The sequence below is a fragment of the Equus quagga genome, chromosome 15 (assembly GCF_021613505.1).
Source record: "Equus quagga isolate Etosha38 chromosome 15, UCLA_HA_Equagga_1.0, whole genome shotgun sequence".
Lineage (NCBI taxonomy): Eukaryota > Metazoa > Chordata > Mammalia > Perissodactyla > Equidae > Equus > Equus quagga.
In genome coordinates, this window is record NC_060281.1 from 70,219,026 (window position 1) to 70,242,824 (window position 23,799).

At 39.4% G+C, this 23,799-nt stretch overlaps 1 protein-coding gene across 7 annotated transcripts in view; it reads left to right on the forward strand.

Annotated features, from left to right (window-relative positions):
• Window positions 1-23,799, forward strand: part of MPHOSPH9 (M-phase phosphoprotein 9) — a 57,744-nt gene that overhangs the window by 23,491 nt on the left and 10,454 nt on the right. For 6 of the 7 annotated variants that reach the window (XM_046641175.1, XM_046641168.1, XM_046641170.1 and 3 more), the window contains 7 exons: window positions 2,272-2,359; window positions 4,044-4,259; window positions 13,609-13,656; window positions 14,544-14,608; window positions 16,005-16,106; window positions 21,814-21,945; window positions 22,824-22,999. In XM_046641175.1, the coding sequence (XP_046497131.1) occupies window positions 2,272-2,359; window positions 4,044-4,259; window positions 13,609-13,656; window positions 14,544-14,608; window positions 16,005-16,106; window positions 21,814-21,945; window positions 22,824-22,999 (827 nt within the window). The remainder of the gene's footprint in view (window positions 1-2,271; window positions 2,360-4,043; window positions 4,260-13,608; window positions 13,657-14,543; window positions 14,609-16,004; window positions 16,107-21,813; window positions 21,946-22,823; window positions 23,000-23,799) is intronic. The other variant, XM_046641169.1, reaches the window with a different exon arrangement.

Here is a 23,799-nt window from a genome sequence, read left to right on the forward strand (position 1 = left end):
TTGTGGGGTTTTTTTGGTGAGGAAGATTATCCCTGAGCTAACGTCTGTTTCTGATCTTCCTCTTTTTGCTTGAGGAAGGTTGTCCCTGAACTAACGTCTGTGCCAGTCTTCCTCTATTTTGTATGTGGGATGCTGCCACAGCATGGCTTGATGAGCAGTGTGTAGGCATGCGTCCAGGATCCAAACCAGCAAAATCCGGGGTACTGAAGTAGAGCACGCAAACTTAACCACTACGCCACTGGGCTGGCCCCCAGAGTTTTCTGGAAGTGGATGTGTTATAACAATAACAGCAGCAATGTAGGGTACTGGAGTAAATATAACAACAGCGTGCAAGTGAATAGCAATACATTATTTTCTCCTACTACTCCCAAAAGGATTCAACTTCGCTTAAACAGTATAAAACTGTGTTACAGATGACAATAGAAACAAAATGACAAGTTGCAATCATTTAGAACTGGAGAAGTGATTCACCTAAGACCAAAACCAATATTATGTTGTCAGCGTACACAGCAGCACTTTTTTTTCAGACTTAAAATTGCAAATTGGAGAATCCCACTGCTACTGCAAATGGGCCATTAACACTTAGATTGTAGGCCAGCTGTGATATCAGATTGTTATGTCACACAGTTGCAACTCAGCAGACAAGATGTCTGGCATACCAGAATCAGTGTGGTAATTAACACAGAAAAGTACAGTTAACACACCTACACTTGGCTATTTAGTGATCTTTCTTTCAAGAACAGTTATTAGTACTTCATTTCTGCAAGGCATTAGTGCATAGTGGCTAGGAGTATGAACTCTGGAGCCAGAGGGCCTGGCTTAGAAACTCAGGAGGAATTTAACTTCTCTGCCTTTGTTTTCTCATCTGTAAAATGGGAATGGTGACAGTCCTTACTCATGGAATTGTGAGGATGAATGCAAAGTGCTTAACATAGACTGGATGTGCAATCAGTGCCAAACAGATAGTAGCTTTTATTCACAATACATCATTAAACACTGAGTTAAAATGGTAACCAAATTCTTTAGTACATTTTGTTACTTTGAGGTTCTATGATAATTAACTTTACAAAGAAAGTCTTTCATTATAAGAATAATACATTTATTTGAAAAAGTACAGAAGGCTATATAAGGAGTCTCCGTACCCCAGTCTCTCTTTTCACATCCCAGACTTAATTTCATTTTTTGCTTCCTTCTAGAAATCATAATGCATATATGTGTATAGAGATTTTTTCATAACTAAGATCAAGCTATTTTATGCAGTCTTTTATATCTTGCTTTTTTAAAATTAAAATCTTTTTTATTAGTTTTTTAAAAGATTTTATTTTTCCTTTTTCTCCCCAAAGCCCCCCGGTACATAGTTCTGTATTTTTAGTTGTGTGTCCTTCTAGTTGTGACATGTGGGACGGCGCCTCAGCATGGCCTGATGAGTGGTGCCATGTCCACCCCTAGGATTCGAACCGTCAGAACCCTGGGCCGCCGAATCGGAGTGCGTGAACTTAACCATTCAGCCACGGGGCCGGCCTCTAAATTTTGTTTTTTAATGTGGTAAAATTTAAGTAAAATTTACTGTTTGAACCATTTTTAATTGTACAGTTCACTGGCATTAAGTACATTCACTTTGTGCAACCATCACCACTATCCATCTCCAGAACTTTTTCCTCCTGCAACACTGACACTCTGTACCCGTTAAGCAACAGCTCCGCATTCTCTTCTCCCCCCAGCCCCTGGCAACCATCATTCTACTTTCCGTCTTTATTAATTTGATGTCTCTGGGTACCTTGTATAAGTGGAATCATACAGTATTTGACTGCTTATTTCTTTTAGCATAATGTCCTTGAGGTTTATCCGTGTTGTAGTATGTGTCGGGATTTCCCTCATTTTTAAGACTGAATAATCCATTGTGTCTTTGTATCTGTGTGTGTATATATATCGCATTTGGTTTATCCCTTTGTTCCTTGATGAACACTGGGGTTGCTTCCACCTTTTGGCTGTTGTGAATAATGCTGCTGTGAACATGGTTGTACAATGTCTGTTCATATCTTGCTTTTTTCACTTAGTATTTCTTAGGGACCTTTGTATATCGTTATTGCCTCTGGATGCTATAATATCAGGTTCATTGGGATATATTTTACTAAAATGGCATCCTGAGTCTTAGCTAACTTTGGAAAATTTGTTTTATGTTATATATTGGAGAATCAGTTAGATTATATAATATTTTTAAGGGAAAGGATTTTATCTTCTAATTGTTTCATTTCAATTTATGGTTTTTAGATGTGGCCAATTAGATAGTGCTCTGAATGAAGCTACTAGTCGTGTGAGAACACTTGAAAATAAGAATAACTTATTGGAAATAGAAGTGGTAAGTAAGCACCCTATTTTTTGTTGTTCTGTTGACTTAATGTTAAAAATTTAAGCCTTTTTATTAATTGAACTTTACAAATGGCTAGTTTTATAAAAACATTGGTTATGTTTTTTGTTGTCTCCTTTAGAATGTCTTAAGTACATTTATATTTTGATTGCTCTTGGCTTCATATGACACTATAAACTTTTACCCTTTAAAATTTGCATATCATAAAACTCACCCTTTCATTTTTTTAAATTTTTTAAATTTTTATTTTTTTGAGGAAGATTAGCCCTGAGCTAACTGCTGCTGATCATCCTCTTTTTGCTGAGGAAGACTGGCCCTGAGCTAACATCTGTGCCCATCTTCTACTTTATATGTGGGATGCCTACCACAGTATGGCGTGCCAAGCGGTGCCATGTCTGCACCTGGGATCGAACCGGCGAACCCCCGAACCCCCGGCCATTGAAGCGGAATGTGCGCACTTAACTGCTGCACCACTGGGCTGGCCCAAAACTCACCCTTTTAAAGTGTACAATTCACTGTTTTTTACTGTATTCACAGACTTGTGCAACCATCGCCACGATAAATTTTAGAACATTTTTCTCAAAAAGAAACTCTGAACCCCTTAGCCGTCACCCCCAACCAACCCCTTCTCCCCAGCCGCTGGCAACCTATTCTACTTTCTGTTTCTATAGATTTGCCTCTTCTGGACATTTGATCTAAATGGAATCAAGCAATATGTGACTGTTTCACTTAGCGTAATGTTTTCAAGGTTTATCTATGTTGTAGCTTGTATCAGTACATAATTCTTTTTGTGGCCGAGTCATATCTTACTGTATGGCTAGACCACGTTTTGTTTATCTGTGCGTCAGGTGGTGAATGTTTGGGTTGGTTTTACTCTTTGCCTCTTAGGAATAATAGTGCTATGAACATTTGTATACAAGATTTTGTGTGGATATGTTTTCAGTTTTCTTGGATATATAACTAGGAATGCATAAACTTTTAATCTTAAATAAATTTTTTTTTCATGTGATGACCAAGTTTGTTCTTCTGCATGTAACCTTGAAAACAGTGTTTTGGTGCACAATGCCAGTTATGTTCTATACACTGTGTTTTTGTCTTTGATGTCTTTTTAATCTTTGTCTCCTCCTAAACTATAAACTTTATGAAGTCAGGGACTTATGTTTCTTGTTAATCTTATATTTCTAGCACCGTAGTGCCAGGCACCTAGTGGATATTCAAGAAATGATTGTTAAGTGAATATTAATATATCAGATGCATTTTGAATTTTTTATTTTCATAGTAAGTGAGAGAATAGGGTAAGAAATGCTTTTTTCCCCATAAATATTAATGTGCAGTGACAAATTCCAGCTATACTTTCAGAACCGTTTCCCTAATAGCCATGGTTATTTTTTCCTCATTATAGTGATCTACAGATGAGTCCTAGAATCATAATGCCTCAGACAATGATTTCTGTCTCTACTTGATGATAATCTCATGGAGCTAACATTCTAGTAAAGCAATCCTTTCTAGTCTCCATCCCAGGGTTAACAAAATGTTTAAATGTGTTGATTTCCGTTTGTAAGTTTTGTTTTATTACTTTTCTTTATATTTTAATACCCACAGTTTATTAGTTGCTTTTGAGACTTCTATTTCTTTTTATTAGAAACAATTTATTATCCTTGTCTTTGTTTTGTAGAATGAGTTCAGAGAACGCTTCAATACAGCCAGCAGTGCCTCCAAAATTTTGCAGGAACGAATTGAGGAAATGAGAACAAGTAATAAAGAAAAAGATAACACCATCATGCGACTAAAATCGAGACTGCAGGATTTAGAAGAGGCCTTTGAGAACGCTTACAAACTCTCAGATGACAAGGAAGCTAGACTGCAACGAGAAAACAGAATGGTTCAAGATGTAAGCGACATTTAATGATAACTTAATGACTTGATTGGCTAAAAGTGATTTTAGATATTGTACTCTTCCAAGCTGTGCTGACTTTTTCCATATTTATTTCTGTGTTACATACCTTTGCTGTAGCTGCAAATATGTACCCTTCTGATGGAGTCAGTTGGGTCTTATCTTGAAGCAGGAAGTCAGAGCTTTCAGAACTGCTGTCGCTCCCACGCCTGTCTGTCTCCAGCAGGTCAACTTTTGAGCTATCTCAGATTAACATCTGTGTCTGGCAGGGTAAAATGAACCGGATTTAGAACAGGTTTGATTGAACTTTTTTCACTTTGATTTAATTTCCCTTAAAATTTGGATTCATATAACATTGAAACTGGATTAGGTTTCAGGTTTTCTTAATATCCTCTGTCATGGTATATAAAAAAATCACAGTATTTCAGGTGTTGAAATTTACTTCCTTATAGCTTTAGATTTGATTCTTGTTGCTTTGGTTTTTAGAATTTCTTTACATGAAAGTAATACATGTAAATGGTTTAAATAGTCAAATCTCAAATGAAAAACAGCAATCTTTGCCACCTCTCCCTACCTTGGAGTCCACTATCATAGAGGCCGTTACTTTCAGCTCTTTAGCTATTCCTTCTAGCATTTTCCTCCATATTTCTAAATAGCAAATTTATGTTGCTCTTTCCTTTTTTCCCCCTCTTTTCAATATCAGACATTATCTATTAACTTCCTTCTGTGCAAGATCACAGTTTAGCTTTCTTTCTGCATTTGTTCCCGATACAAAGATTTCTCCCTCTCCTTCCGATGTGATTAATAGATTAAATTGATTCTAAGAAGCTTATTCTTTTACCTTGTAACAACTCTGAAGTTGGAATGCATCTTTACACCATAGTGTCGTATTTTAATGGGCAACATTTTTTTCTCTAGAAAATAACATAAAATAATGGTATGATTTCTAGTCAGTGGTGTCTTACATTTGAAATATGATACATTATCATTTATAGTTCAATCAATATTCAGTATATTGTCTGTAAATATTGTTTAGAGCTAAGCTGTGGTATACAGTGATTACTGTACAGTGATTTCCTTTCTCTTATGACTTTTATTTTTCCTAGAATTCACAATTGCCTTGTTTTTTTATCTGCTTACTTTTCTATATGCCTAGCACTCACTGTCCCCAGCCCCCACCCCAATACCCTTGCTTCAGTCTGAATTGCTGGCTCTTGAGGTCTGACACACAGATGATCTAGGACTCTCCTTCGCTGTCATCCTGGAAATTGTCCTTGCTTCTTTCCTGTTTTGGATCTATCGTTTTCCGTGGATCCTATGTCTTCTTTTTCGATTTAACTCTTTGTTTTGCTAGAGTACATCTCCTGAGAAGAAGAATGCCTGGGAGACAACTTTGGAAACTTTCCCTACCTGGAAACTTCCGTAGTATGCAGTCATACTTTACTTTTTAAAAAATACTTTTTTTTTTACAACAGTTTTAGATTTACAGAAAAATTGAGACGATAGTAATGTTCCCACATACCCTGCACTGTTTCCCCTCTTATTAACATCTTATATTAGTATGGTATATTTGACACAATTAATGGACCAATATTGATACGTTATTATTAGTTAAACTCCATAGTTTATTCAGATTTCCTTCATTTTTCCCTCATGTTCTTTTTTCTGTTCCAGGACTTTCTACGTTTAGTTGTCCTGTCTCCCTAGGCTCCTCTGGGCTGGGACAGTTTCTCAGACTTCTTTTTGATGACCTTGACAGTTTTGAGGGGTGCTCATGAGATATTTTGTAGGATGTCCCTTGGAATTTTTCTGATGTTTTTCTCACGATTAGACTGGGGCTTTGGGTTATTAGGAAAATCACAGAAGTACAGTACCATTTTTAGCATATCATTTCAACAAGCACTATATGTTTTTTATTCCTTCACGGTTATTATAGTAAAGTTTCAGGAGGGAGTGGATATAAACACTCTGTTCATTATGCCGTATTTAATTAGAACTTTACATGGCTTTATTACTGTTCTTATTCATATGTATTAATGGTCTCATTTTAGTGCATGTGAATACATGAACTCCTGGTTTTTAAAACTTCTTGTATTTTTTACTTTCACATAATATCAGACTTACAGAAAGTAGTAAAATTGTATAAAGAATTTATATATATCCCTCACTTAGTTCCTGAATGTTAGCATTTTACAATATGTGCTTTGTCTAATGAACCTTTAACTACTTCAAAGGCAGTCTTTTATATAACCAGATCAAAATTAGGAAATTAACATAAATATAGTAGTCTTATTTAATTTATATAACTTTTGCAAATTATACTACTAATGTTCTTTATACCAAAAGAAAAGACTTTGTTTTCCCCTTGTCCAGGACCCAAACCAGGACTATATGTTGCATCGAGTTGTCACATCTTTTTAATGTCCTTTAATCTGGAATAGTTCTCAGTTTTTCTTTTTCTTTGTCTTTTATAACCTTAAAACTCTTTGAAGATGATAGAATAATTACCTTATAGAACTGTGCTTTTAATATGGTAGCCACTAGCCACATGTGACTTTCAATTTACATTGACTACAATTAAATAAAATTTAAAATTCAGTTCCTCAGTTGTACTCACCGCATTTCAAGTGCCCAGTAGTCACGTGTGGCTAGTGGCTACTGTTTTTAGGGCAGTGCCGATAGAGATTTCTCCCATCCTTGTAGAAAGTTGTGCTGGACAGCACTGTTCCTCATTTTGGGTTTGTGTTTCTTCACAGTTAGATTCCAGTTGTTAGAATGCACAGGAATTCCCCAGAAGTGAGCTGAGCCCTTCTTAGCACACCTGATTAGGAGGCACGTGTTGACTTGGTGGTATTAACTTCCATCACTTGGGCAAGGTGGTGATTCCCAGGTGTCTCCACTGGAAGGTTATGGCCCCTGCCTTTTAATTAATGAGTAACTTATGAGAGGATAATTTAAGACTCTGTAAATCACCTTTTTCTCAGTAAACTTTTACCCACTAGCTTTAGCATCCACTGAGGAATCTTGCCTGAAACAAGTAATTACTGTGATGGGTGCCAAATGGTGCTTTTTCCAATTCTGTTGTTCCTTCTACTTTTTACTGAAAGAAGGCACTCTCCTTTCTGCTTTCTTTATTCATATCAGTGTGGGCTCATGGATTCTTATTTTATTCAGTGAGTTATAGTTCTTTTTTACTATGGTTATTATTTGGATGCTTGCATTGTTCTGGTTTTGCCCAACGGGATATGTGTCAAGCTGGCTTCTGTGTCCTTTCGACCTGCCTATCATTCTTTGAGCCAGTCGAAACTTCTTGGCACAGCAAGATGTTCCAGGTTCATCTTGAACTTTTCCAGCCCCAGCCCTAAATCGGTTCATTTTTTTCAAGGAGCCCTGGTTCCTTTAAGTGGAAAATGGTATTTAGAAACCGAGATCTAGGTATATTCATTGCTACTGGAATGTCGTCGTTTTTGTTTATTCAAAAACCCACCACAATTGTATTCGAGTAGCAGTGGAGCAGCAGAGAATAGCTAGAATGCTGTTTTCACCTGAAATTATATTAATGTTGCCAGTGGTAACACTCACTTTCTTTGCATTCATCATGTCAAATATTTCAAGCATACAGAGAGGACTAGAGAGTAATACATTGAATACCCATATACTAGCCATCTGTAGATAGAGTTGAAACACTCTCTTCTTTTCCTTTCTTCCACACCCTAGAGGTGCTGTCTACGCTAAATGTGCTCTTAGTTACCCCCGTGCATTGCTTTTTACTTTTACTACATATGCATGTGTCTGTGAACATATGTATAGTAATGTTTTATATGTTCTTAAACCATATATGAATTGTATTGCACTGCATATATCCTGCTGCAGCCTGTTTGTTTCTCTCAACATTGTTTCTGGGTTTTACCATGTTGATACATGTAGCTTTTATTCATTTTTATTTAAACATTTATATTTGAAATATTTCTGGTATGAAGAATAACACAAGAAGTACACATGGACTCCACCACCCATCCTAAGAATTAAAATACTACAGATACATTGAAGTTCCTCTGTGCCCTTTTCTGATCACCTCTGCCTTTGTAGGAGTAACTGATCTGCATAGTGTGAATGCCATTCCCATGTCTTAGTATTATTACATGTGTATGTCTGCTTAATCAATGTGGTTTGTTTGGCATATCTTAAAACTGTATAAATGTTATCATACTGTGTTTACTATTTTGCAATCTTTTTTTATTTGTAAGATTTATCCAAGCAGATACCTGTAGCACTAGTTCATTTGTTTTCATCCCTGTGTAGTATTCTGTTGTGTGAAACTTCCACAGTTTATTTATCCATTTTCTTATTGCCAGTTTCTCTTTATTGCTGTTATGAGCAGTTCTACCATGAACATTCCTATACATTTCTCCTCGTGAACATTTACAAGTACCTCTAGGGTATTGTTCCTGTTACCAGAGCTATAAAACAACCCCAAACTGGACATATTCTGCTCATGGACTCAGGGGTCCAGGACTCTGGCCCGGGCACAGCAGGGGCAGCTTGTCTGCTCTGCCATATCTAGGACCTCAGCTGGAAACTCAAAGGCTGGGAGCTGGTTGTTGATGATGCCTGTAGACTAAGGCTGCCAGTCTTCTCCTTGTGGGCTGATGTGGGCCTCTGTGCAATGTGATGGCTGAGTACCAAGGACAAGTGTCCTGAAAGAGTGTCCTGATAGCCACGTTGCCTTTTTTTTGAGGAAGATTAGCCCTGAGCTAACATCCACTGCCAATCCTCCTCTTTTTGCTGAGGAAGACTGGCCCTGAGCTAACATCCGTGCCCATCTTCCTCTACTTTATATGTGGGACGCCTACCACAGCATGGCTTTGCCAAGCGGTGCCATGTCTGCAGCCAGGATCCGAACTGGCGAACCCTGGGCTGCCGAAACAGAACGTGCGCACTTAACCACTGTGCCATCCGGCCGGCTCATGATAGCCACGTTGCCTTTTATGACCTAGCCCTGGAAGTCATACAGCATCACTTCTGTCACATTCTGTTTCTTAAATAGCCCCAAATTCCTGCCCAGGTTCAAGGGAAGAGGAAGTAGATACCACCGCAGCAAGATTCTGGAAGAGCCTGTGTGAGCTGAAGTATTGCTGTGGCCGTTTTGGGGACATAGTCTGCCGTGAGACTGTGCGCGTGTGAGGGCACGACTGGCACGTAGGCTGTGGGCACGGCCGTCTTCCTCAGAATGCTGCTCACTTGCTCGCTGAAGTGGCTGCACCAGTTACTTTCTTACCAGCGATGTATGAGAATTCTTATTTTTCTAGATTGTTCCCAGTGCTTGCTATTGTCAGACCTCTTTCGGTTTGATCCATGTGGAATGGCTGTGTGAATTGCAGTTTTCTTCTCCTGGCTTGTGGCTGGCTTTTCACTATCTGTAGTGTCTGTTATGGGGTACAGGTTTTGTATTTCAGTGTCCAAAATACAGTCTTTTAATTTATGGTTTGGGCCTCCTTTATGTCTTATTTACAAAATCTTTTTCTACCCAAAGATCAGAAAATTATTTTCCTGTATATTGCCTTCTAAAATTGTAAAGCTTTGCTTTATATATTTAGGCCTTTAATCTGCCCGAAATTCTCTCTCATCTATGGTATTGAACTTGAGGAATTGAACTTGATTTTTTTCCAAATGATTAACAGTTGTTGAAGCACCCTTTTTAAATAGATTATCCTTTCCTTACTGACCTTTAATGCCACCTCTGTTGTATATTACGTTTCTTTCCTGTATGAGTGTGTTTTGGCGCTCTCTGGTCTGCTCTGCTGATCTGTTTATTTGTCCCTGAGTTGAAACCACACTGTGGGGGAGGAAGAACTGTCCCTCTGCCCTCTAGGTCCCTCTAGCTGGTCTAGGAATTAAATTGACATGAGACTCGGGACTGCCGAAGTGGCATGTGTGAACTTAACCGCTGCAGCACTGGGCCAGCCCCTATTTTATTTCATATAAATATTACCATCAGCTTAACGCATTTCATGAAAAACTCTGCTTTTGGTTGGAATTGTACTGAATTTGTAGATGGAATTCAGGACAACTGAGACTTAAAATATTGAATCTTGCCATACATAAATGTGAACATGGTTTATATCTCTGTTGCTTTAAATCTTTAAAAAAGAAGTCTCTCACCAAAGTAGTACACTTTTTTTTTTTGCTGAGGAAGATTTGCCCTGAGCTAACATAGGTGCCAATCTTCCTCTTTTTTTTTTTTGCTTGAGGAAGGTTCACCCTAAGCTAACATCTGTGCCACTCTTTCTCTGTTTTGTACGTAGGTTGCTGCCACAGCATGGCAGCCAAAGAGTGGTGTAGGTCTGCTCCCAGGAACCGAACCAGAGCCGCCAAAGTGGAGCACGCCGAACTTAACCACTAGGCCGCAGGGCTGGCCCCAGTATTATGCTTTTTTTTTTTTTACATCCTATGTTAGCTTTTTCCTCTTAGGCACCATATTCTAGTATTTATCTCTGTATTTCTAAATAAGGTGCTTATATTGTTTCTTGAATTTTTAACCTGTCCATAATTATTGTGGATGAAGATTTAGTTCCTTCACATGTCACTGGGCTGAGTATAGAATTCTGGCTCTCTGTTTTCTTTCCATCAGAATTTTGAAGACTTTGTCCTGTTGTTTTCTGTTGCCCGTGAGATACCTGAGGATCACTTCTCTTCCTTCTGCCCCCACCTCCGTCCCATGGCTTTTGTTTTTCCTCCATCTTTTTGTTTTAAAAGCTTGAAGGCTGCAGAAGAAGCGTAAGAATGGTGCAGTGACAACTTGTGTCTATTCCTTACCTAGATTCCCCAAGTGTGAGTTTTACACATTCGCTTTTTGTCTTTGTGGTGTACAAACAGTTTCCTCTTGCCGAACTCTTTGGGAGTAAATTGCAGGCATTGTGAGGTTATATCCCTAAATTCTTCCACAGGTAGCTCCCAAGAACAAGGACACTACCTTCTCTTGCATCATCTCAGCCCAATTATCATACTTGGGAATTTAACATTGATATAATACTAGTATCTAGTATGCAGTCTGTATTCAAATTTCCCCACTTATCTAAATAATGTCCTTTATAGGTGTTTAGGTTTGTGCTTTTTGGTCTGGAAGCCAGCCAAGGATCAGACATTGCGTTTAGTAGTTGTGTTTCTCATTCCTTTTGAATGAGTTCAGAGCTCCTCCTGGAAGTCTGTCAACACCTCCTTTTTGTCCTCAGTGCTCTGAATTCTGTGACAGTGTGCCTTGATGGACTGGCTCTTTTTTGTTCATCATTTGGGACGCAGGTTCTTCCAGTCTTGAAATTAATGTCTTTCAGTTCTGTAAAACTTGCTAATTTCTCAATTAATTTCCTACTTCTCTTTTCTCTGTTCTCTCTTTCTGGAACTTTTACCAGTAGATGTTGCATTACATGGGTTGATTCTCTAAGACTTTTTCATGCTTTAGTTTGCATCATCGCCTCTTTATTCTTTATTTTCTGGTCTCAGTATCAAATTTATGTCCTCTCTCTAAGCTTCTAAGAGCTTTTTCTTGTTCTCTGATTTAGTTTTTCATAGCTTTTTTTTTCGTTTTGCTCAGGAAGATTCCCCATGAGCTAACATCTGTGCCAATCTTCCTCTTTTTTTGTATGTGGGACGCCGCCACAGTTTGGCTGATGAATGGTGTAGGTCTGTTCCTGGAATCCAAACCTGTGAACCCAGGCCGCTGAAGTGGAGTGCACTGAACCATGCCATGAGACCAGTCCCTGCATAGCTTTCTGTTCTTGTTTTATGCATATAATGTTGTTATTTCTCTGAAGATATTAATAACAGCTTCTTTCAATCCTTTCTTTAGTTTGGATTCATTATTTCTTCTAAGTTAACCTTTCATTTTGACTTGAAGTGTATTTCATAGTGAACGTTTTTTTCAATGTTGCTGCTTTTATAGGCTCTCATTTGAGAGTGGGGTGGCAAAAAGCTATTTGGAGTCTCTGCACAGATGGGACTTGTTTCCTGGTAGCCTTCATTTATGGGCAACTGTAGAGTATGCACCAGCCATTTGCCTAGGAACCTCCAGATGTGAATATGTGGAGGTCTTTTTCCTGAGGTTGTTCAGTTTTCCAGTGTCTGGTCTGGGACCCATCAACCAGGCTCTGGGGCAGTGAGGGAGGGAGAATGAGGTTGGTATTTTTGAAAACTTGTCCTCAGTCATTTTCTCTTTATCCCTTTGCCTCCCCGCCTCTGTTACTTGGGTTTCCAAAGTTGTGTTTTTCTCCCATTCATGTCTCCGGTGTCTGTTGCCTGGCTGAACTGTCCACTGCTGCGTGGGGTCGGGGAAGCCCTGGGCTCCCACCGCTCTGCTTAAGGACTTTCTGCCTGGTGGGCAGCCCTGTGCTTCAGCCGTCTCCACTTCGGAACCTGCGATGCAAGTCTGAGCCTCTCCAGGGTGTGAAGAGATCAGCCTTCTTGCCCTGAGCGTCCTTTATTCAGGCCCTGGAGGGTGTAGCCTCCCCTGCCCAGCTAGTCTTCATTGCAATCTCTCCCTGTTGCTGTTCCCACTTTTGTTTTCTCTTTAATTGCTTCATTGTTACTTTAGTGGGCTCTCAGGGCACAGAGAGAATTCTGTGAAGAATCTGTCCTCTTTAACCGGAAGTCTCATGTACATATTTTTAAATAAATTACCTGATTATATTAGACTTAGCTTGTACCTTTACTCTGGAACTAGCTTAGCAAAAAGTAGTACACAGCAATTCAAAAGAGAACAGTGCAAGTAAGTTTAAATCTTTTAAAAAACTGCTCACTTAAGGGTATTGACACTACATTATTTTTGTTTTACTTTTTATTTTGAAATAAATTCAAACTTACAGAAAACTTGCAAGAACTGTCATATTCCTTTTGCCTAGGATCACAGTTGTTAGCATTTTGTCGTATTTATCATCCCGCCATATCTATATGTTTACACATGAATATATATATATTTTTTTTCTTCTCTTGAACCATTGGAGACATCGTGCCCCTTCCCCCCTGCACTTTGGGGATGTGTTTCCTAAGAACAAGGGCCTTCTCAAACGTGGCCACAGAGCAGTTGTCAAAATAAAGAAATCCAATCGTAATGTGGTCCATATCCAAATTGTGCTGTCACGGGACTGTTTTCCTGTCCGGGACCCCACCCAGGGTCATGCCTGTAGTCACTTCTCTCATCTCTTTAGTCTCCTTTGATCTGGCACTGTATGTTAACCTTTTTCTCTCATGACATTGGCATTTTTGAAGATATGGGCAGTTATTTTGTAGACTATCCCCGAGTTGCTGTTATAATGTTTAATTTTGTGGTGCAATTCTTTGTTTATCCTTGTAGCTTTTAGGAGAGTATGAGTCCCTTGGAAAAGAACACGAAAGAGTGAAGGTAATGTTGATTGTTCATCTTCTGACCTTCATGTAGGGGCAAAAGCCTTAGACTGGAAATCAGAGCTGACCCGTCTCCCTCCTCCGTCCCCATCTCGCTGTTTGACCCAGAGCACTCGCTCATGCTCTCTGAGTCATTACTCTTGTTGTCACATGTTTAACTCACAAGTTTGTTGGATTCATTAATTTAACAAATACTTATTGAATGTCTCTTGCTTTTGAGATGAAATTTTTAGAAGAGTATAAGATACCATATAGATGCAAATAATTAATACTGTTTAAATAGAAAGCTTTGTTTTTCACAGCATTAGCTTTTCATGGGGTTGAGTTTATTGATTATGTTTGAATTCTTAATTAAAACTTTGTTTGGGAACTACCTATATGTACTCATTGAAACCCTGCAATAATGCTGTAAGTGTGGTCGTATTTCTGTTGTGTGAAACGCAGGATTGCGATTATCCGAGGTCAGTGAAGAGGCCTGCACAGCTAGGCAGCCAAGATTCTGGGGGGTCAGGAGCCAGTCTTTATGTCTGAGATCTCATCATCACAGATACTTGTTTTGCCATTTACTGAGGTTTTAGTCGTTTGTGGTTAAAATGTGTCCATTTTAACCCTAGATTGTTTCTAACCAAGCAAAGTGTAAGAGGCTATGCCTGTTACCAGGGGACCTGCACACGGCTGTTGTATAAACCGGTGTTTTGCTCTCATTTTTTCCCTTGAATTATGGGTATTGGCTGTGTGGTTGATGCCATACTTCCCAAGTGTCTGCCTAATTTTCTTTGTAGCTCTCTGGTATAGCCTTAGGTTAGTACTGTGTTATGCGTTTTAAAATAAAAGGAATACGTTTGAATACTTCAGTTATCTGAATTTTTTCCTTTATTTTTGTAGGATACATTAAATACAACTGAGAACAAATTGCTTGATGCTCATACTCAGATTTCTGATTTGAAAAGGTAAAATGTATTGTCTTACTAATAAAAAAACACCTCTAATCGTTCTTTTAGCACTTAAACGTGTGTCTTTATTGAAAGTGATGAAAAGAAAGCTTTTCTTGAGGATTTTTAAGTACCTTGAAGTTAGGTTTAATCCTAATCTTCCCCTGACCTGGAGATATGTTTGATTTTAGCCAAAGAAGACTTTTAAATGATTACAATATATTGGTGGTTGTGCCTAAAAGGTACATTTCCCCAGACATTATGTATTTTCTCAGCATTGGTAAAATTTAAATGATATTAAACCATTGAAAATAATTTTAAGAGGCAGTCTAGTTCACTGAATTAGTTTTGTGCTCCAAAAAGAAAATAACATTTACACCAATTTTGTGGTCATCTGCCTTCTTTAAGACCTGGTTTGGGGACTATATTCATGATTTGGTTTACTTAATTAGGTAGGAACAGTCATGAATGGTCCCTGTGGCACATTATTAGATATTTCTAATTGACTTTAGAGCATCTTTTTATTTTAGGAGATAAATGTCCCTTATTTAGGGATTTTACTGCTCTCCTAAGGACTTCCCATAGGGCGGGACAGAAATGCTGTCCAGCTTTCTTCTCTGCTCAGGTCTTTTCAGTGATGCATTCAGTTCCAGAAACAGCTTCTTTATCAGGTTGGTAGAAAGCATCAGCCCTGTTAGAGCTGCGGTTCTCAAACCTTCCTTGCAACAGAGTAGGTAAAAGTTTGAGTTTGAAAGATGAGACGAAGACATATACAAATTTAAAAGAACAGAAAGAATGGCAAGATATGCTCTGAACAATTAATTGGCCAGAGTACTTGTTTTCTGTTGGTAAACTTGAAAATAGGCTATTATTCTCAACACGGCACAAATTAGATGAGCTGCCTGTAGGCTGAGTTGTCCGGGATGGGAAGTTATTTTAATAGCTCTGCTGTTGGGTGTAAGCCTGCTTCCTCTTTTGTGAGAGTGTTACCTGTACATATTTCGTATGCATGAATCCATACATATTAGAATTAAACATGTTAGAATTGCAGTTTCTTTGAATACTTGAATTTATTTTGTTTTTATTTAATTTGTATCCTGTGTGTTTTGATCTGTAGTTAAATTTATAAATGTTTTTTTAACTTACTGTGTTAAGTTCATTTGTTGCTCCCTTTTCCTTCAGCTGTAGTGTATGAAATGCTTCTTTGTAGAGTGTTTTGTATTTGCCTTCCTATTTATTCTTCCTGATTTTGTTGAAGTTTAATGGTGGCATCTTACTATGAAAAAGGTTTATGGACTTGCAGCTCTATTGTGACCTCTTTCCTAGAAGTGTCTGTTAAGTAAGTAATTTATAGTTGGGCTATATTTTCAATTTGTTGACATGTGCTTAATTTATCTTATTGCTTTTGAATTAGAACAATTTCAAAACTTGAAGCTCAGGTCAAGCAAGTAGAGCATGAAAACATGTTAAGTCTTCGTCATAATTCTCAAACTCCCCTGAGACCGTCACGTGCCAAGTAAGTTGTTTCGTTTAATCTCTGTAAGCTTGAAATAGGTGTATCCTTTTATTGAACTGAGAAGCTCATCTGTCTAAATCATGAGAAAGGGTTAAATATGATCATAGAACTTAGATGTGTAAAAACATCTAATTGTTAGATGTCATCAAAGCTCTTAGGCAGAGGCATTTGCCAGGAGGGAATAGTGGAATCAGATCGGGAGTAAGGAGACTTGGGATATTTTTGTTTTTTGACTCTGCCCAGCTGTGTGACCTTACGCAAATCACTTAATTTTTTTGGAGCCCACTTTTATCATCTTTAAAAACAATGCCATTGGTCTAGAACGTCTCAAAAGTTCTTTTAGCCCTAAAATTTCCCAAATTTTATTCCTGTGTTAATGGAAAGACCGATGGAGATGGATCTTCCTTAGGTCGTGTAGTTTTTTCTTTTTAGTTTTTCAAAATTATCTTTGTTATAATTTCAGAGCATTATGTTGATATGTTTACAGAATAAGTTTTTTCCATATTAGAATTGGTTTTTATTATGATTTTGGTGTAAATAAAGAGTGTTGAATGAGTAGATCATAACTTCATAATATTGATGTTTATCGGAAAAAGATTAAGTTGTAAACTTTAACCTTTCTAAATAATAATTGTCAAGTGGGAAACTTTTCCTAGGTCTTTGTTAATTAATCTTAGTAGAACATAGTGAATTATCTAAAGAAAAAAATATGTAAGTAAGTGAAATGGAACATTTGAGATTGAACAAAATGGAAGCTAGGGTTGGGGTCAGGGAAGGCCTTTCTGTGGAGGTGACATGTAAGCAGAGAGGTGAGCTGTAGAGTTGTTCCAGCTGGGCATGTGGAGGGAAGGAGAGGGATGTCCCTGGCAGAGAAATTGGCCTTACTAAGTGCTGAGGTAAGAAAGAGTTTACTTTATGCTCAAAGAACCTGAAGGAGGCTAGTATGGGCTGAATATTGCCAGCAAGGGGGTGAAGCAGCCCCAGATGAAATTGTCGACCCGGCATCTATCACTCTCTGAGCCGTAGCTGGGAATTTGGATTTTACTCTAAGTCCGTTGGGAAGCCCTTGAATGGTTTTATATAGTAAAACTGTGTCATCTGTTTGCTATTTTGTAAGTGTACCTGCCATGAGGAGGAGATGGAGAGGGAAAGAATGGAAGGAGAGAGACTAGGTAGGCTATCGCAGCGCTAGGAGAGAGAGGGTGTCAGCCGTAGAAATGGACAGAAGAGAAGAATTTGAGAGAGAGTCTGCAGGTAGAGTCCACAGAACGTGGCTGTGAATTGGATGGCAAGGTAAGAAAGGGAGGTGTCGGGTTAACGCCTTCATTTCTGTCGTAAACGACTGAATACCACATGTTGAACATGGGAAGAGCAGACCATCGGGTAAAGATCAGAATTTCCATCTTGAATATCTTAGTTTGAGATTCATGTGAATTCCAAGTGGAAATCAAGCAGGCGATTATAAATTTGCGTTTGGAGCCAAGAAATAAGGTCTAGGCTGGAGTTATAAATGTTGTTGTTGTCTTTCTAGATAGTGCTTAAAGCCATAGGATGGATGGTTGTGTTTAGTGAGCAGTGGTCCCAGGACAAAGCTCTGAAGAACCCCAGTGTTTTGATGTCGGGTAGAGAAGGAGTTGGTAAAGGAACCTGAGAAAGAGCTGCCAGAAAGCTAGGAGGAAAACTGATGGCAGTTTCCTGGGTCGAGTGCTGCCGAGAGAGCAAGTGAGAGGAAGGTTGAGAGGGTCTGTGGGATTTGCAGGCGGGAGGTTATTGATGACCTAGAGAGCAGTTTGGATGGAGCGATAGAAGTGGAAGCCAGTTGGTAGTGTATTGAAGAGAGAATGCAAACAACCTAAACGTCTAACAGCTGGAATGTTAATATACTGTTAATATACTGTGATATGCTTATACTATACAGCGTGACAGTGCCAACACCAGACCAGGGGTTGGCAAACTACAGCCCCAGGCCAACTCCTGGTACACCTGTTCTTTTAAGGTCTGTGAGCAAAGAATCATTTTATGTTTTTAAATGTTTGAAAAAAAATCAAAGAGTAATATTTCATGATACGTGAAAATTATATGAAGCTCATATTTCAGTGTTCATAAATAAAGTTTTACTGGAACACACCAAGCTTTTTCACTTACGTACTGTCTGTAGCTGCTGTGCACTACAATAGCGAAGCTGAGTAGTTGTGGCAGAGACTGTCTGGTGTGTAAACCCTATGATAGTTATCATCTGGCTCTTTACAGAAGAAATTTGCTGACGCCTGAACTAGACCGTCAACGTAGTTTATTCTTAAGAACATAATGTGGAACAACAACAAAAAACTAGTTGCAGAAGAAATAGGATGGATACTATTTATATCGACTTGAGCATGTGAAACTTCTGCACATCTTATGGATTCATACAGATGTAGTGAAAGTATAAAAACACGCATGAGAATGCTGAACACAAATTACTATCAGCGGTTGCTTTTGGGAGGGATGAGATTGGAGAGGAACTCAGGGGACTCTAGTTGTGTCCGTAGTGTTCCACTCTTTGGAAATCTAAAGAGTATGTAGCAAAGGATCAAGATTTTATAAAGTGGGATGGTTGGTGCCTGGGTATTATCTGTATATCTATGCATGGTTGAAATATTTTATAATTTTAAAATCAACAGGAACCGATCAAGGATTAGTATTCAGAATATATAGAACTCCTACAAATCAATAAGAAAAAGAACCTCCTCAATAAACAAACAATAAAACCTCTTCAGTAAACAAGCAGTTCACATAAAAAGAAACCTACATGGCTAATAAAAATGAAAAGATGCTCATTTCGCTAGTAGTCAGAAAAATGCAAATTAAAACAATAATGGGAGGCCACTCACACCATCAGCCAGGCCACACTTACAGTCTACTCATTGTAAAGTTTGCAAAGATGTGAAGAGCTAGGAACTTGCAAACTCCTGGTTGGACTGGAAATCGGTACAGCTCATCTGGAGAGTGGTCAGTATCCAGTAAGACTAAAGACGTGGACACCCCAAAATCCACAGCTCTAGTTTTAGATATTTACCTTAGATTCTTACACCTGTCACTTGCAGCATTGTTAAAGGTGATATATTCGAACCTAAACATCCACCAACAAGAGAAGGAATAGATAACTGATATATTCATACTGTAGATAAATGATTAAAATGATAGAGCTTTATGTATTAACATGAGTAAATCTCAAACATGATGTTGAGTAGGAAAAGCATTAAATGGATGTCTATGTTATACCTTTTATGTAATTTAAAAAATACAAACAACAATACATGTGTAATTTTGCCTTAAAATTAAAAAAAGTATGGCAAGATGTTAGCATTTGTTAAAACTAAGTATGAGTGAGTGTGTTACACTGTTCTTTGTAATTTTCTAACAATTTTTGAAATGTTTCTTAATTTAAAAATTGAGGAAAAAAGGAGGAAAGGAGTGACTGGAAGTTGAAATGAAAATAGATAGAAGGGGCAACTTTTTTTTTTTTTAAGGCAACCTTTCTTTGGTAAGGACGATTGGCCCTGAGCTAACATCTGTTGCCAATCTTCCTCTTGCTCCCCTCCCCCAAAGCCCTGGTACATAGTTGTATATCCTACTTTTATTTATTTATTTTATTTTATTTTATGTTTTTGAGGAAGATTAGCCCTGAGCTAACATCTGCTGCCAGTCCTCCTCTTTTTGCTGAGGAAGACTGGCCCTGAGCTAACATCCGTGCCCATCTTCCTCTACTTTATACGTGGGACGCCTACCACAGCATGGCTTGCCAAGCAGTGCCATGTCCACACCTGAGATCCGAACCGGTGAACCCCGGCCCACCTAAGTGGAATGTGCAAACTTAACCGCTGTGCCACCGGGCCGGCCCTGTAGTTTTAAGTCATTCTAGTTCTTCTATGTGGGATGCTGCCACAGCATGGCTTGATGAGCAGTGTGTAGGTCTGTGCCCAGGATCTGAACAGGCGAACCCAGGGGCAGAGCGCAGGAACTTAACCACTTGGCCGTGGGGTCGGCCCCAGACACAACTCTTAAAAAGTTTGGTTGTGAAAGGGAGCAGAGAGAGGAAGGCAGGAGTTCTTGTGTCATGGTTTCTCTTTCTTCTCTGAAGTGTGATGCGAGGTTATCACCTGACAGTCAGGGTTGGGGTGAGAGGTCTGAGGAGGCAGAGAGGGTGTAAGACAGTCGCATTGGAGAATCGGAGCTCGCTGAGTACAGGAAAGCTGTGTTGTCAGCCAGTGTCGGGTGTCCACTTGAGATGGTGATAGTGATTCTGTACTGATACCCTAGTCTGCATTGGGTGACTTTTTTCCAGCAAAGCTCAACTGTAGGAGTGTAGACACTAAGAAGTGAGATCGTTATAGTCATCAGGGTTAGGTTTTTGCTGCCAGTCAGGTGTGATGGAAGGTGAGAGGGAAGGGAGTCAAGGCAGTGAATAATTATGAGGAATAGGTGGTCCAGAGTAGGTAGAGAGGAGCTAGGAAAGCCGGGAGGGGTTGACGTGTAGAAAATGGTGAGGCCGAGGATCGCAGGCCAGAGTGCTGTGTGTGGTATTGCTTGACTTGGGAGCCGAAAGAACCTTTGGAGGACTGGTTCCTTGAGCAGGGGCTGTGTTCTCTGGTGATGACAAAGTCCAGTGAGTGTCCTCTGAGGGGGGCAACTGAGGAGGAACAGAATCGGATCATTGGAGAGAGGTCCAGGACAGCCATACTTGTGGACGCTGATGCTGCCCAGTGTGAGAGCAGGAGCAGGTGCGGAGAAAGTGAGTCAGGTTCCGAAGTCCGGCAAACGACCACTAATGTATGATGACGTGAGCCTCAGACGAGCAGGGTTTTCATAAGAATGTGGGGGAGTAATGGTCTAGAAGCGCATGGCTCAATAAGTAGTGCCAGGAGCCACGTGCGGCTATTTAAATTTAATTTAATTAAAATTAAATAACATTTAAAAATTGGTCCTTCAGGGGCTGGCCCCGTGGCCAAGTGGTTAAGTTCATGCGCTCTGCTTCGGTGGCCTGGGGTTTTGCCAGTTTGGATCCTGGGCGCAGACATGGTACTGCTCATCAGGCCATGTTGAGGCAGCATCCCACATGCCACAACTAGAAGGACCCACAGCTAAAATATACAACTATGTACTGGGGGGATATGGGGAGAAAAAGCAGAAAAAAAAAATTGGCACCTGAGCTAACAACTGTTGCCAATCTTAAAAAAAAAAAAAATTGGTCCTTCAGCTTCACTAGCCACATTGCGGGTGTTCAGTAGCAGTATGTGACTGGTGGCTGCTCTGTTGGCCTCTGCAGATAGGGGATGTTTCTGTTTTTGCAGAAAATTCTGCTGGACTGTGCAGGTCTGGGAGGAACGAGCCAGACCTGAGCTGTGGTGGGATATGAAGGAGATGCAGTGTGGGCAGTGTGGCAGTGGGCTCTTTGGGGCTGTTCAGAGCTGTGTGGATGTGAGAGTACCTGAATCTTGACTGGGATTCAGGAATGCTCAGAAGTGACAGAAACCTAAAATAACAATTCAGTTGGATCTGAAAACTGTGAAATAGAATTCATGTATCTAAAATAAGATTGTTACATGCAGTTTTTAAATTGCTGTGCAATGTGTAAGTAATATTTGAAAGCAGGTCATTTTCGATATGTGCTTGGTCTAAATTGAAGCAGAACCCTTATAATGCCGCTGAACTTTTCTCCCTCTCACAGCACACTAGCAACCTCAGATGTCAGCAGGCGGAAGTGGTTGATACCAGGAGCAGAGTATTCCATCTTTACTGGCCAGCCCTTGGACGCCCAGGATAGTACAGTGCATAACCAGCCGGAGACCTGTGTTCCTGGGTAAGATAGCCTTGTCAAAGATCCTATTTAGGAACCATTATGTTCTCTTAGAGATTCCAGTTGCCTTTAAATGTGCAGGAAAGTGTGAAGAGCCATCTCCTTTTTTCTTTAATGTCTTAATTTTGAGCATCTGATTTTTACTTTATTTTGAAAGGCTAATGCTTTCAGGATCTTGCTCTCCTGGGCTCTGCAGAGCTTCCCCCGCTGTGCTCCTGGCACAGTGGTGCACCATGCATGGGCTTGTGGTTAGGACGAGACGTAGATCCTCTCGCCCTCCGGGTCGCCCGGGCCCACATAAGCAACCTCATTCATTTACTCCAGAGTGCCACATAAATATAGTATTTCTATATGTGCTAGGATGTGAAAAGGATTGAGAAGCGCGGGTGTGTTATATGCAGGTTCGGGTGTAATTTATTTGCATTGGGAAGCATACATATTCATTGTGGCGTATAATTGTGAATGCTCATGTTATTCCCCTAACAATCCCAGTAAACTGTGTGTCTCAGTTCAGGCTGCTATAACGAATTACCATACACTGGGTGGGTTTAAACATCAAACATTTATTTCCTACAGTTCTGAGGCTGGAAGTCCGAGATGAGGGGGCCAGCATGGTTGGGGTCTTGGTGAGGACCCTCTTCCTGGGTCTCTCCTCACATGGCCTGTCCTGGGTGCCTGCATGCAGAGACAGGTCTATTCCTCTTTTATAAGGACACAAATCCCATCGTAGGGGATCCACCCTCAGGATCTCCTCTAAACCTAATCATCTCCCCAAGACCCCAGATAACCATGACAGTGGAGATTGGCGCTTCAACGTAAGAACTTGGAGCGGCACAGAAATTCAGTCCATAGCACTGTGTGTCCTGTGATTCTCATTTAAGGTACCATTCTCCTCCGGAAAAGGATTCTTCCCCTGGAAGTACACCAACAAGCTTATTGATAAAAAAACAGAGAGAGACTTCAGACACACCAATCATGAAAGCTTTGAAAGAACTCGATGAAGAAAAAATACTTAAAAATTGGGGCACACAAACAGAGAAAGAAGACACGTCAAATAGTAAGTATTTTATTCCTTGTTTCATATAGATAGATGCATAGATATCTTCTCCTTTCTCTCGCAGTTATATTACCTTCTTTAAAATGAAATTCCTCAAGTAGTGAAATAAAAAGTTTATTTTACTCCTGCTTGAGCCCCATTTCATAGATAATTGAATCCCCTAATTAATAACTTATCACAGTCATGGCAACACATACCTTTTATACAAAGCAAATTATCTGTTACATTCTGATTATTAAAGATTGACCTGGCATTCTTAAGGATATTTGACAAATTTCTACATCCGTTTGTCTTACTTGCATACATGGAAAACTTATGACAGACATTTGGTAATCGTAAATGAAGATGTTGCATTTCCTACTCTTCCTTGCTTGGTTCCTGAGCATCTATCAGTGGGACAGGAAATATCTGTAATACTGTTTTGTCGCAGGTCCTTGTGCTTTCTCTGGAGCTTACTTGGTTGAGCCTGCTAATCACGTCATTAACGTCTTTGGTGTTGCTTCTCCAAAGCAGTATCTCCTAGTAAATAAATTAGTGACCTGATTTCTAAAAATAAACTCTGTTGAAAAAATCACCTTGAGTGCCGGTTGTAAACAGGGAATCAGAATGAATCCATTATAAACTCCCACATTTTTCTTCATCAAGCATTTTTTATGATGATAATGTGGTGCGTTTGCAAATAATCATTAGAACCTAGGTACTGAGGTTAATTGCTTGCTTGGCGTAACCGTCTGTTAATAAAGGCAGATAGCTGAAGCTGGGTTTGTTTTGTTTGATTTTTTTCCTTTACATTTTTCTGT